General features: G+C 38.4%; 1 protein-coding gene across 15 annotated transcripts in view; it reads right to left on the bottom strand.

The window, feature by feature from the left end:
* Positions 1–15,746, bottom strand: part of DLG2 (discs large MAGUK scaffold protein 2) — a 2,323,126-nt gene that overhangs the window by 779,179 nt on the left and 1,528,201 nt on the right. For all 15 annotated transcript variants that reach the window (XM_059883216.1, XM_059883213.1, XM_059883215.1 and 12 more), the window contains one exon: positions 9,106–9,156. In XM_059883216.1, the coding sequence (XP_059739199.1) occupies positions 9,106–9,156 (51 nt within the window). The remainder of the gene's footprint in view (positions 1–9,105; positions 9,157–15,746) is intronic.

Genomic DNA, 15,746 nt, shown 5'->3' with positions numbered 1-15,746 from the left:
GACTTAGCAGCAGTAGCAGCAACAAAGAAGGGAAAACAGAGATACAAAAAGTTTGGAGTTATTCTAGAGAAAGCTATGGCTGCAAACTCAAGGGCAGACTCCATTTATATACTTAAAATGCATTCATAATTGGGAACATAGACCTTTTGGAGATCACTTAAGAAGCTTATCATTTGCCATTAAAAAAAAAAAAAAAAAACTCTCTCCCTTTCTCTCTCTCTCACACACACACAAACACACACAGAAAAGCAGAAGCATACGTTTGCCCCTTGACCTAGTCCTAGAATCATGGCCTAAAGTTAACCAACAGTGACATCTTCGAAAGAAAGAATGAGGCTTAGATAAAGGTGCATTTACACACTTTATAAAAACTAATATTGAGCATCTATGCTGTTCCATGAACTATTTAAGGCATTTTACATGTTATTTCTATTTTTCACAACAGTGGTAGACAACAGATACTAGTATTACATTCATCATGAAGAAAGCGGAGGCTTAGCAGGTTAAGTCATTTCTTCAAGGTCACATAGAAAGTGGCCCATTCTGGATTCAAAAGAAGTCTGAACTCAAAATTGTGCTTCTTTGGACTGCTTATGTGAATCTACACTTGTTCTAGAAAACTTGCAATACCTTCCACAAAGCCAATAACACTTTGATCAAAATTCACACATATTAAGTAAATATTTTTACATCTAAATACACACTTACGTTTGGATGATATCTATATCTGTAAACATACATATGTGTGTATACATTTCAAACACACTAAAATATACACTGATAACTGCAAATGTGTAAAATTTAGAGTTTAAGAAGATTATCTAGCATTAAAATTATTTAACTAAAATAGAATAAGACTGTACTATAGCTGACTATAAGAAATCCCATCAAATATCTTCAGGACTCTGGCTTTTTATTCCTGTTACTACTAATTTGAAATAGCTAAAGAGATCCAGAAGAAAATCTGAAATTTAGAAACCTAAAGCCTCTACATTACTTGAAGCAACAGACCCTTAATTCCATTTGAATTTAGGAATTTTCATCTTCATGGAAACTCGATAGTGTGAGATAAATAAATTTGGCCTGATTCAGACACCCAAGGAATTTCTAGTTAATTTGAAGCCTGGATTACTCTGGAGACTTCATCAGTAGACAACTTTAGTTGGTTACTGCTTACCTGCAGTTTACAAATACTGTTTAAAAAAATTCCCAAGTTATCCACCTGACACCCCAAACTCAGTTCATCTACAGGAATCACTTTTCTCTGCTCTATAGATATGTTGATTTTGGCATGGGTCTAATAATAAGTAACAAAATCAATGATTTATACTTAGGAATATGGCTCAGCTCTTAAAAAAAAAAAATTGCAAAAGAATATCCCCGACGTGTCAGACAGAATATTCAAATAGTGTCACATGGCCATACATTCTGCAGCTGTCAGGAAAACACTCCAAATGTTCTTTTTCTTTTTTTGGAGGCTGTGGTAGGGGTCGGCAGATGGTCAGATAGTCACTTCAACATCTCTGCTAAACTGTAGTCATGCATGCTGGTCAGGGTTATGAAGGCATGATGAATCTATTATCCATGCTGGGTCAACAGGCTTCTCTTGATACAAACCATATTAGGGATATGTAACCTATTAATTTCATTCGTGAATAATGGACAAATCATTCAGAGGCACAAACATTATACTCAGCTACCTTTATTAATGTCACAAGAGTTGAGGGTGTCAGGAAGGCTTGAAATATCACAGGTGTCCACGCTGAGAGGCGCAGATTGTGTAAATGAAAGGAATTTGTTGGGCTATTGTCTAGGCCTCTTTGACATCTTTGCTCTCTCTGGCATTTTCTCATCCTACAAAACATCAGAATCTCTTCTAAGATTCTTAAAATATTTTGAATCATCTCCTCCACCATCATCATTGGCAGCATTTAGTCATTAATTTATGGCACCCCACTCCGGTACTCTTGCCTGGAAAATCCCATGGATGGAGGAGTCTGGTAGGCTGCAGTCCATGGGGTCGGGAAGAGTCGGACAGGACTGAGCGACTTCACTTTCACTTTTCACTTTCATGCATTGGAGAAGGAAATGGCAACCCACTCTAGTGTTCTTGCCTGGAGAATCCCAGGGATGGGGGAGCCTGGTGGGCTGCTGTCTATGGGGTCTCACAGAGTCAGACACGACTGAAGTGACTTAGCAGCAGCAGCAGCAGTCATTAATTTTCTGTCTTAAAGGGCACATCAACAGACAATCTGTTGAATCCTGTACACCCAATACTGCAGCTAAAGTGATCTTTTTCAAACACAAGTATGATTATATTACTTTTTTCTGCCTAAAATTTTCCAAAGGCTCGCGATTGTCTCCAAGATACAATTTAAAATTTAAATGTTATCCAAGGCATCTATGTTTCCAGTCCTTTCCATCCTTCCTGCCTGCTTTTTCTCTCTGTCTGAATCTCACTTCAAAACTTGAGCCACAGCCATCCTGAACTGTTGCTACCTGCAGTTCCTTGAGCATGTCACTTTGCCATGGACCCCTGCACATTGGCACTCGCTGTTTCCTGAGAGGTCCGCTTCTCCTTCCTTGTCCATGGCCAGTTTCCCTTCACCCTTCAGGTACAATGCCTCAGAGAAGTACTCCATTCTGGGCCGGGTAGTCACTGCATTCTGTTCTTCATTATGGTTTCTGCCCATTTACTTTTCTGTGTCCTCCCCCAGGTGGTGAAAGTCTACGAAACAAGGGCTGTGCTCAGCGCCCTTGTTCAAAAAGTGCTGGACACCTAAGTGTCCATAAGACAGGGGTGGGATTCACCATGTACGGCAAAGCAGCCAGTGCATCGGCTGATGCTACTATAGGGAAGGAGTCATCAACGTGCCCTCAAATTGGGCAGTGGTTTTCCCTTTTCTTTTAATATTGTCATAGGAATATAAAGAACACTACAATAAAATTCCTTCCATCAAGGAACTCACATTTCAGTGGAAAAGACATTTTCTTCATCATTTACTGTGAGAAATTCTCTACTTGTGTTAATTTATGCAGGGGAACCTTTCCCAAGAGGGGAAGTCAAGAAGAATTTCTTGGAGGAGAAAACACTTGAGCTTAATTTGGTGCAATTTAACTCAGCGGCAATGAGCTTAGGTTTTCATGTCTGGTGGGCATGGAGCTGGATCCCAGTTCTGTCTTTGACTAACGCTGTGACTTTTGACATGTGACTTAATTTTTGAGTTTAATTTAAACTCATTTAAATTATGTGTTCTAATGTGTTAAATGAAGTCAGCAATATCCACCTCACCGGGATGTTACTAAATGTGATTAGCTTATTACTAAACTAAATGTTACAGAGATGAAATACATAAAAAATGTGAGCTGTAACACATATAGCAAAGACCATAACTTCCTTATTGTGTTCCTTTGTTTAGTCATGTCCAACTCTCTGAGACCCCATGGACTGTAGCCTGTCAGGATCCTCTGTCCATGGAATTTTCCAGGCAAGAATAATGGACTGAGTTGCCATTTTATACTTCAGAGGATCTTCCCAACCCAGGAATTGAACTTCATCTCTCACATGTCCTGTACTGGCAGCCTGATTCATTGGATGTCTAACATCAATTCAAGTAATGGGGAGAAAGAACAGGGAAAGCTGGTATGAAAAGAATTCCTGTTGGATTGATGTAAATTGTTCATTGAGACTAAGAAGCTAGGTTTTAAGCTTCCTCAGTGATCCTATAAATAATGTTTGTGAGAACTATCAAATTAGCATGAGGGAAATGTTAAGAATAATAAGGATGCATGCTATTCTAAACCTTTATATTAACTCCTTTAACAACCATAACAGAAGGGATAGGCTACCCACTCCGGTATTCTTGGGCTTCCTTTGTGGCTCTGCTGGTAAAGAATCCGCCTGCAATGTGGGAGACCTGGGTTCCATCCCTGGGTTGGAAAGATCCCCTGGAGAAGAGAAAGGCTACCCACTCCAGTATTCTGGCCTGGAGAATTCCATGGACTGTATAGTTTATGGGGTCGCAAAGAGTCAGACACTACTGAGCAACTTTCACTTTCAATAATCACACAGGCCTAGGAAGTGGTTACAAATACCTTAGTCTCATTTCCAGATGTGGAAATTGAGACACAGAAACGTTAAGTACTCAACTCAAAGTAACTTGACCAGTAAGTGACAGAGCCAAACACAGGCCACGTGTCTCTGTTCCGCTGTACGTGCGGTGACTGAGCGTAGGCATAAACCCGAATAGTCACTGAATGCATACTGCATTCCAGACACTGTTCTAGGCGAACTGGATATAGAGTTGACTGTATATTTACATATAGCATATATTTAAGGAGGAGATAGATGTTAACAAAGTAAACAATACATAAATACTATAAATTTCAGATGTTAGTAAGGACAATTATATGACAATAAAACTATGAGAAGGAAAAAAAAAGTAATGGGGAAGCTACACTAACTTCAATGGAGTACAAAGGGGAGATTTTTTCGAGAAGGAAAAAAAAAGTAATGGGGAAGCTACACTAACTTCAATGGAGTACAAAGGGGAGACTTTTTCGAGAAGGAGACATTTGAGTTGATGTTTCAATGATGAAATGAGCAAATCTTATAAAGAGCTGAGGGGAGATTTTCCCAGGCACATAGAATACCATATATAAATGCCTCAGGTGGGTAAAGCTTGGCATTTGAGGAATGATGAGAAAGTCAGTGTGGTCAGAGTAAACTGTTCTAGGAGTTGAAGGTTAGGCCATAATGTTGGGGAAAGAAGCAGAGGTCAGATCATATACAGCCTTATAGGTAATGAGTGTAATTATCACCTCTTGGAGGGTTTTAGGAATAAAAGTGGTATGATCAGGTTTCTACTTCAAAAAAGATCACTCTGGCTACCTTCTGGAAAAGAATGGGCAGAAGCAGAAGCTATTACTGTGGTCCAGGCATGGCGTGATATTGATTTGGACCAAGAGTCAGCAGAGTGCTAAGATGTGACTGATTTTGAAATATATTTTTACGGTAGCACCAATAAGACTTTTGCCAGATACCAAGGGAAAAAGAGTAATTATACAAGACTTCTCGATACATTATTTTTGGCCTGAATTACAAGGAATATTATAGAGTCAATGAGTTCAGATGACGAATATTAAGAGAGAAGCAGCTTAGGCCCTGAGGACAGGAAGTACAGGGAAATCATGAATTCTGTTAGGAATATATCAAATTTGGGTACTGGGTTTCTGGAGTGTTCCTACATTTAGAGGAAGAACCAGCAAGGAGACTGAGAAAGGGCACCGATGAGATGGTAAATAAACAGGAGGGTGCTTTGTTCTGGGAGGCAAGAAATTAACACCTTTGAGGAATGAGGCAGTGACAGCCATATCAAGCGCTGCTGAGAAGCAGGACTGAGAACTGAGGCTTGTACTGAGCAAGATGGAACTTGCTGGAACTTTGACAGGGACCGTTTTAGAGCTACTGTGAGGATGAAAACATGAATAGGTTAACATAAGAAAAGGAAGTCCTAAAGTGGAGTTAATGCAGACAGACAGTTTTCCTAGATTTCAGTTAAGCTCAATAGAACAACGAGGCAATAATGGATGAGGAACATTGGGACACATTTTTTTTTAAGATGAGAGCTATCATCACGCTAAATTAAATTTATCTAGGAAAAAAAAAAAAAAAAGAAGGGCAAGAGAGAAACTGATATTACAGGAGAGAGAGGAGAAAACTCAAGAAGCAAATTCCTTAAATGGACAAGAGGTTATGGAGTCCAGGTTACAAGCGAAGAGCTGGCCTTGGAAACAATCAGGGAACAAAGAGAGCACACTAGTGAATCTGGTGGTAGGAAGTAAGGCAGTTTTCATTTGATGGCTTAGATTTTCTCAAGGACATATGGAGAGAAATTAATAGTTAAGAGCAAGGACGAGGGAGGGGGTGTTTGAGATTTGAGGAGATGAAATGAGATAGGAAACTATTTTCCCAGAGACCGAGAAAAGGATTTTTCTAAAGAAATTGCTAAGAACTGGTTGGTTGTTTTGAGAGTTCGTTTGAAGCCAACAGTTATAAATTTAAAGTGAGATGACTAGGTGCTTCTCTTGCCATGTCTAGTTGCTCAGGCGCTGGCATGGAGTAATTAGGAAGGTGTAAGTTTAACCACAGTAGGTTAATAAGGGCTGAGATGACCACAAAAAAGAGAGAGAGAAGGAAAAATGCTGAGTGTGTAAGACAGAAAATTAGATGGACCAGGAAACATAGGCCAAGGGGAGGAGGAAAGTGAGTGAAATCAGATTCAAGGTCCCAGTGGGGAGAGGAGGTGTACTAGAACAAATGATAAGGACACAGAGGTGGTGGAGGTGCTCAGAGAAGGCGATGCTCGACAGCGAGGTCTTGGAAGGGCTACAGCTAAGGGCAAGGATAAGCTTCAGACTGCGACTGAGACCCTTCGGGCGGGAAGTAAAGGCGGTGAGACGGCATGCAAGCTCATGAAGTGAGTGTGAACACACACTAGAACCCACCACTGTTTGACTCATGGAGAATGTTCTACCTCACATCACGGCTGGCGTCTATTTCTGAGCTATAAAACCAGGGTAACTAAATGGTGTTACAGTCAAGACGTATATATGTGTAGGGTTTGGGGGGCGAGAGGTTGACCTCCTAAGGGTAAGATCTGTGTAGTGGAAAGAGATCCTATGCTTAGAAGGCACTGCTATTGTCATCTTTTAATTCTTACTGGTTTTTAAGCAAAGGCCTCCCACTTTGATTTTGCACATTTTCCTACAATTTATATAGCTATTTCTGGACAGATGATTAGTGATTTAGGAGAAATGTCTTCTCTTTCCTCATTTGGGTTGATTTTCCATAAACCTCACTTTTATCCATTTTGCATGCCTTTAAAATAATTTATCAAAGTTCATAATGGAAGTTTTAAAGAACTCATCTGTCAAACACTTAACTTTTAATGTAAATTTCCTTTTAAAGCCATTCACAATAAAAATTAGGCTGGAAGTAAGAAATTACCTGACTAATAAAACTGAATAATTAGTAAACTGAAGAAGAAAAAAAAAATAAGTTTAAATGTAGATCTAGAGTCTGAATTCATGCTTGGATGAAAGCACAGAAAAAAATACTTGCATTTTTATTTCTTAATGTAAATATATTGCATATTTCCCTGGAGGAGGAAATTGCAATCTACTCCAGTATTCTTGCCTGAAAAATCCCATGGACAGAGGAGCATGATGGGCTACAGTCCAAAGGGTAACAAAGAGTTGGGCATGACTGAGTGTCTGAGCACTCACACACTGCATGTTTATTATGGAAAGTGTAGAAAATAAATCTAGACAAAAAGAAGTAACTAACAATTACCTCAAAATCCTTAACAAGAGTTAATAATTTTTAACATTTTGGTATGTATCCTTATTATGATTGTATATTATGCATACACAGATGAAGGTGAAAGAGGAGAGTGAAAAAGCTGGCTTAAAACTCAGCATTCATATAATTAAGATCATGGCATCTAGTTCCATCACTTCATGGCAAATAGATGAGGAAACAATGGAAACAGTGACAGACTTTATTTTCTTGGGCTCCAAAATCACTGTGGAGGTTACTATAGCCATTGAATTAAAAGACACTTGTTTCTTGGAAGAAAAGCTATGACAACCTAGACAGAATATTAAAAAGCAGAGACATTACTTAGCCAACAAAGGTTCATTTAGTCAAAGCTAAGATTTTTTTCCAGTAGTCATGTATGACTATGAGAGTTGGACCAGAAAGAAGGCTGAGCACTGAATAACTTATGCTTTTGAACTGTGGTGCTGGAGAAGACTCTTTAGAGTCCCTTAGACTGCAAGCAGATCCAACCAGGCCATCCTAAAGGAAATCAGTCCTGAATGTTCACTGGAAGGACTGTTGCTGAAGCTCCAATACTTTGGCCACTTGATGCAAAGAGTCAACTCATTGGAAATGATGCTGGGAAAGACTGAGGGCAACAGAAGGGGGAGACACAGGATGAGATGGTTGGATGGCATCATCAACTTAATGGACATAAGTCTGATCAAATTCCAGGAAACAGTCAAGGACAGAGAAGCCTGGCATGCTGCAGTCGACGAGGTGGCAAAAATCAAACGTGACTGAGTGACGCAGCAACAACAAATGGCTGCTCCAATTTCCAGGCCCACTCAATGGCAGCAAATATTAATCTTTCTTTTAAATGTTTTGCCAATTGGGTTGAGAAAAACTGTTTAGTATCATTGTTTGTTTAATAGTAAGGCTGAGCAAGGTTCTGGATGCTACTGGCCTTTTCTTTTTTGATGAATGTCCTGTTAATACCTTTCAGTCACCTTTTTCTAGGCGTTCTTTGGCCTTTTTCTAGGAGTTCTTTGGCCTTTTTCTAGGCAGTCTTTGGCCTTTTTCTTATTCTTCTCTAAAACGCCTTTATATTTTAGGCTTAGGTACACAAAATTTCCCTAATTTTTTAAATCTTTGCCAAGGCCTGAACAACGTGTTTTCAGAACTCTGCAGGGTTGCTTTTTTTTTCTGTATGAGGGAGGTTTTAAAATCCATCACATATTATTTTAAACTCAGGGAAAAAAAAAGAAAGAAAAAGCATGGTAATGGTAGTTAAGAAGATCATATTAATATCACGTAAATGAAAATACAGTATAACATATCTTAAAACGTATAGCAAAAGATTAATAATGAAAACAATAGGAAAAAAGTATTGATCCCTAGGTCAGGAAGATCCCCTGGAGAATGGAATGGCAACCCACTCTAGTATTCTTGCCTGGGAAATCCCATGGACAGAGGAGTCCATGGGGTCACAAAGAATCAGACACGACTGAGCCACTAACATTTTCACTGTCACATCACACAAGCTCACTGAATACTTGGCTTTCCCTATTCATTTTTCCAAACCCTAGCCATGCAGTACACTTAATCAAAGTTCTGGTGGGTTGGTCGGCTTGTCTCTATGCCTTCCACTGCAAACACTTCATTAATATTTTCATTGTGAGTGTGTGTATAATACACATTTGCACATTTCCCCAAGACAACCCATTAGAAAGCAGAATGTGGAATGCAAGATTAGGGTTTTGGATTATTGGATTTTTTCTTACCCTCTCCAATGTAATTTCTTCAAACTCATATTCAATTTCTGTCCCATTGACCTGTAAATAGGGGAAAAAAATAAAGAAAACTATTAAATACATTTTGAGGAGGAGAGAGCTGCATTTTAAATAACATTAGGGGGTTAAATTGCATCCTGGCTATGAATAAACCACACTCTATTGATGTTTGTGACTGAATGTTCTCTTCCAAATGAAATACAGTCTAAGGTGTTCTGAAATATGACTGAGACTCTACAAACAAAACAAAACAACAAAAAAACCTTCATTGTATCCTTTAAAATTTCTTGTTGTTTGGGAGAGAGAAAACAGCACAAAATATGTACTGTGAGTTTACAAAGAGAAAGCCATCTAGGGGCATTGTTACAATTACAAGGGAAATTTTTTTCATAATATCTTTCAATTTTTCTATGGATAGACTCTAAAATATGACCTTAAAAATCAGTGGTAAGGGCAACACAACCATATTACATTTTTGGCTGTAAAACAGCATTAAGAATGACCGTGTTAGATAAAGAATGCCTTCTCTTTATTGGTTCAAGCTCAGGTAATTTATCCCCATTATCCTCCTGCTATATTTGTTGAGAAGCCCTGACCCATGTAACCATAGCTTCAGTAGCAATGAGAAAAGAACAAACCAGGACATGCTTGAAATTCCTAGTGAGAAACCATTTTAACCATCCAACCAACCCTTAAATTGATTTGAACTTAGAGAGAGAAACACATTTTAAATATAGTCAGGCAACACAGAACATATGACTTAGATTTCAAGTGACATGAATACAGAACATATGAAGAGCTACTTTAAAATAATCTAACAAATATTAAATTCTCACTTTTATCTATCACAGATCCTTCTCAGCCAGGCAAAATTTCTGAGCAAGGAAATTCTTGAATTGGCTATTGTTGTTGTTGTTGTTAGAATATATCTCAACAACATTATTAACATTTAGAAATCAGTGAGAAAAAACTAATTTTCAAGTAAAAATCCATGATTTCTATAAAATTCTAATTTTACTTTACTGTCCCTTCTTTATAAGAATTTAAACACAGTTCTTGCATATTAAGAGCTTTATGGAGGCAAGGACCAGGCAGCCGCATTAACTAATGGAGCCTGACAAAAAAGAAATAATGAAGGAAAAAAAGTGAATGGATGAATGACTGAACTAAGTAAATTATTTACCTGATTTATAAACACAGGCATTTGTGGGTTCTCTTCCTTAAGGAATATGAATATGGTATCATTAACTGAAGGTATAATCATAACTATAATCAGCAAATATAAAGAACAATAGACTTTACTTATATGTGTCCACCAGACACTTAGAGCATGTTTTTGATTTTCTAATTATATGAGCTAATTGGTGAATCACATTTTATTGTGTTACTACATTATCAAACAGCCCTAAACCAAATTTGATTTTCTGGGCTTCAGCAACTTAACGACTCAGGGAAGAGAACTTGAAGATGTTAGAACTAAGCTTTAGTGACTTTACAGTTTTTTAAATTTTATTTTTCACATGAAAAAATCAAAACTCAAACTCCCTCTGTGTTCCCATATTAATTCTTTTTTTGGTCTTTTTTGTTTTTCAAAACTGTTTTTAGTTGACAGAGGAAGTCAGAAAGGGAAGGCTGAGTTAATGTAATGTGTTTTAATTCTCACAGTATGGCTCCATGAAGCTTTTCTTCGCTTCAGTGCTCTCTAGAGTGGAGCCCTTCACACTATTAAAGTGCTGCAAACTGCAGTGGGGAAAAAAGAAAGAAAACTTCAAAGAGAAGAAAACAACAAGCCTATGATAATAAATATCAGAGGAGAAAATTTTGTTAGGAAGTGCTTACAAGATAAGAATACTTTAGTGACATACATTGCATAGTTGGGGTCTACCAAAATCCTTCCTTAACATTTGTATGATCATACATGCTGAATTATAAATCCTAGAAGCATTATTTATACATATCCAAGTTTGTATTCAAAAGTTCCCCGGACAGCTACATGAACTATTGATGGCTTTACATTTACTCCATGGGTCTTTAGTTTTCAACCCAAGAAAAAAATGCCATTTTCCTAATTCAATAGTATCCAGGATCTCTTTACAGGAAGGGAAGATGACATCCAGGTGGGGATGTAACTGTCCTTTTAAAAGAAAATATTCCATGACTACAACTGGATCTAGTGAAATTATAAAGGAGTGAAAGGATTTTGGCATAGGTGAGACAATATTTCAAGCTTTACTTGAGGAGCATTTAAAACACGGAATAACAGGAAAGATATTTAAGAGGTTCTAGAGTTTACTGCTTCATCACTAAGACAGCATGATCTACACCGCCTAAGGGCCCCTAAGAAAAGAAATCCTACACTGATCCTTGGCAAAGACCTCAGGGGAAAGAATGAAATAGAAAGAACTAAGAATACTTCCATTTGATTCATTTCAATATTTGGCAAAACCAATCCAATATTGTAAAGTTTAAAAATAAAATAAAATTAAAAAAATAAAATATATGAAAATTTATACCCCCAAAAATAAAATAAACATAAGTGTTATAAAAGTGGGCTGTGACATTTGTGAACATTTAGTAGCTTTCCAGGTCGAGCTAGTGGTAAAGAATCCACCTTTCAATGCAGGAGGTGCGAGAGACACAGGTTTGATCCCTGGGTCAGGAAGATCCCCTGGAAAAGGAAATGGCAACCCTCTCCAGTATTCGTGCCTAGAAAATTCCATGGACAGACTACAGTCTACAGGGTCACAGAGTTGGACACGACTGAGCAACTGAGCACAAGCAGCACAAATAACTTTTCAGAGGAGTATACCAGTTCAGTAGTCTTTAAATACTTTTTGTTCACATTTGCTTAGAGGAATAGTTACTTACTGAGTGGTAAAGAGCCAAAAGGTATGAATAGTAATTCCCTCCAAGCCATAATTTTGTGTATTCTTACTGTGAAAAACCAAGAAAAACTGTCATGAAGGGCCTCCCATCATCTTCTGGGGATTTACAGACAATCTATTGTCTCAACTTGCCTTGATGGTCTCACTCTACTTCCAATTAGTTTAACAATATATGCCATTTAATTTAAAAACAAACAAACAAACAAACAAAAAAACCAGGCTTTGGGGCTTCCCTTGTGGCTCAGTGGTAAAGAATCAGCCTGCCAATGAAGGAGACTCTGGTTCAATTTCTGGTCCAGGAAGATCCCAACATGCTGAGGAGCAACTAAGCCCCTGCACCACAAGTACTGAGCCTATGCTCTAGAGTCCGGGAGCCACTACTAAGCTGCAACTATTGAAGCCAGCACACCACAACTATAGAATAGTTCCAGCTCAGAGCTGGAGAAAAGCCCATGCAGCAACAAAGACCCAGACAGCCAAAAATAAATAAAATTATTTATTTTTTTTAAAAGGGGGCTTCCCAAGTGGTGCAGTGGCAAAGAATCTGTCTGCCAACACAGGAGATTCAAGAGACGTGGGTTCAATCCTTGGGTCTGGAAGATCCCATGGAGGAGGGCATGGCAACCCACTCTAGTATTCTTGTCTGGGAAATTCCACAGACAGAGCCTGGCAGTCTACCTTCCACGAGGGTGCAAAGAGTTGGATGAGACCGAATGTGCATTCAATTTTGGCTTCCCCGGCAGCTCAGCAGTAAAGAATCCCCCTGCAATGCAGGAGATGCGGGCAGGAGACTGGTTTGATCCCTAGGTCAGGAAGAGTCCCTGGAGAAGGAAAATGGCAACCTCCTCCAGTATTCTTGCCTGGAAAATCCCAATCCATGGAGTCACAAAAGAGTCAGACATGAGTGGGCAACTAAACAACACTGAAAAATACTGCCAAATACAATTTTTTTCTTGACTAACAATATCTCCTGTGAGGTTTAAGCACCCTGGTAATGTTTTATGCTACTGGTGGTTTGCAGCCTGTACAGCTGTATGGAGATGGTTCCAGTTAACTCAGATCTGGCTCTGACCATCACCCACCATCGTCTCTCCACCTGGAGAAGTGAGAGGATCAGCAGCTTTCTAGATGTGGAGGGTCAGTAAAGTAGATGGAACTTCCCAGTTTTGAAATATGTTTTTGTTCAGATACTTGATTTTTCTGAACCTAATGGTTATGGAGTGTCAGCTGCTAGGTTTCCATGGTGGCTGGAAAATCAAATTGATGCCACATATTGTCCTGTCCTATTCTGAGCATTTAGCCTTCCTGGCCTCAGATGGAAGTTAAGACAATAGCATAACCTATTCAAATTCAAACTTGGTATTTGAAATTCTAATTTCATAAACTTTGAATACTTTATATATGTTTTTCTCTCCCTAACAGTCTTTAGCTAATTTCACTGCTTTTTCCTTCTTATTTCCCTTCAGTGCTATAGTAACCACCTGTCTAGGTGATAATATAATTTGATTTGAGATCTATTTTTATTTCCTGAAAAGAGGTTTTTCATGAATAAGACACGTGAACTAGTCCATGTTTTAATGTTCTTTAACTGGAATCCTAAATAATGATTCCTTTAAATTTTTTGTTCGTGTCTATATTGTAATTTCATTAAAACTAACAGCATTCTAAAATGTAAGAAGAATGAATTTTATACATCCCCATATCACATATTAAAACAAGTGCTGAAACATGAATATCCAAGTGTTGGCTTTTTAGGACAAAGCAATTCTACCCAATGAGCAAGTATTGAGCTTGCATGATGTGCCAAGTGATATGAGAGGCACTGAGGAAATAAAGATTTTAGTATATTATTCCTATTCTCAAGAAACATACAGTCCTTATGGAGGTGCCACATACAAACATTAAAACCTCACAGAAGTGTGATATCTAATATACAAAATACGGAAGTGAATTTGAGCCACAGCCCCTCTGTTGCCACATGCAAGAGCTATACAGATCCATTTACCATTGGCTGTGTATATATATTTGATTCCTAAGTAGTATAGAATATGACAGTAATGACTAATTCTGTCCATTATTATAAGTGATTATAATACAGTAAATAAGACTTATCTCAATCTTTTGACTTTTAGCATATAAAGCTGAGTGATGAATTTCAACATTGGTTTAAAGGTATCTATGACAACTGGCTTAAAAAAAAAGAGTATCTATCCATATACTTACGCCATTTCTGTATCTTTTAAAAAATGTATTTTTTAAGATTGAAATATAACTGCTTTACAATGTCGTGTTAGTTTCTGCTGTACAACAAAGTGAATCAGCTATATGTGTATGCAAGTTAAAACAATAAGTATATACCCATTAAAATGTCTAAAAATAAAAAGAGAAATTTTAGTTACAATAGCACATGATTGTCTTTATGAAATTGTTGAGAAGAATAAATGAGAGAACACATCTTAGCTCCTGGCACATAGTAGGTATTCAGTAGTGAGAGCTATTCTAATGAGTTTTGGATTAACAGTCTGCAGGGTCACAAAATTTATTTGATCAAATACTGAATATTTACTCATTTTTCTCTCGTTCTCTTTCATTGTGGCACAGGGGATCTTTGATCTTCCATGTGGCATGAGCGGTCTTCAGTTGCAGCATGCAGACTCTTAGTTGTGGCATTTGGGATCTAGTTCTCTGACCAGGGATTGGAACCTGGACCCCTGCATTGGGAGTTTGGAGTCTTAGCCACTGGGCTCCCAAGGAAGTCTCTGTGTTTTCTTTTTAATATTCTCTTGCCCAGTTTGACCATCATGTTGCTCTGTTACTGGCATTCACTTTCCCAAGGCTGATCTCATTGCATCCTTTATATTCCCATCTTCTTAGGGATATAAGACTTTATTTTACTCTCTTTTTTTTTTTTTTTGTACCCCTGTAGCTTCTGGCACCATGCCTTCTTCATAGTATGTTTCTGGAAGAATCTTTAGAACCAAGTCACGGGAGAACTCTAAAAATTGCATTGTTACTGAATTCTTCTCCATTAGGCAGCTCCTAATAACTGCAGTCTCTTCCTATGAAATATGGCTTCTTCCATCTTGGGACAGTTTTTATACACATGAATGAAGTGGTAAGTGGTAGTCGCTCAGTCATGTCTGACTCTGTGTGACCCCATGGACTGTACCCTGCCAGGCTCCTCTGTCCATGGGATTCTCCAGGCAAGAATATTAGAGTAGATAGCCATTCCCTGGGTCTTCCTGACCCAGGGATAGAACCTGCATTTCCTGCACTGGCAGGTGGATTCTTTGCCATCTGAGCCAGCAGGGAAGCATTGGTAAGTTCTAATTTATATACTGAATATATGAATTAAAGCATGATCTAACAGTTATTGCGAACCTACCATGTGCCAGGTATGAGCCCTGGAGAGAGAGGTATGAATGACATATGACTCCTGCCCTCAAATAACTCAGTCTAGCAGAGGGAGACTAATGAATGATAATAGGCAACAAAGTGATATGACTGCTGTGCTAATGCCTGTGATTACAGCAGCTGCAGAGACAACATAAAGGAAGGGATGTGTGATTGTACCGAGAGGTTGTCAAAAAGGGTTTCATAGAGGAGATGGTATGAACCAAACGTGTTCAGAGGCAGATGTCCATCAGAATGGGAAGGAAAGAGATGAGCCTATCAGGACATAGGAAACAGTGGGAACCACTTCTTCAGAATGCTCTGTGAGGGAAAACACTGGTCTGGAAGTCATTA

The sequence above is a fragment of the Bos taurus genome, chromosome 29 (assembly GCF_002263795.3).
Source record: "Bos taurus isolate L1 Dominette 01449 registration number 42190680 breed Hereford chromosome 29, ARS-UCD2.0, whole genome shotgun sequence".
In the NCBI taxonomy this organism is placed as follows: domain Eukaryota; kingdom Metazoa; phylum Chordata; class Mammalia; order Artiodactyla; family Bovidae; genus Bos; species Bos taurus.
This window is presented reverse-complemented; position numbering and strand designations above follow the sequence as displayed.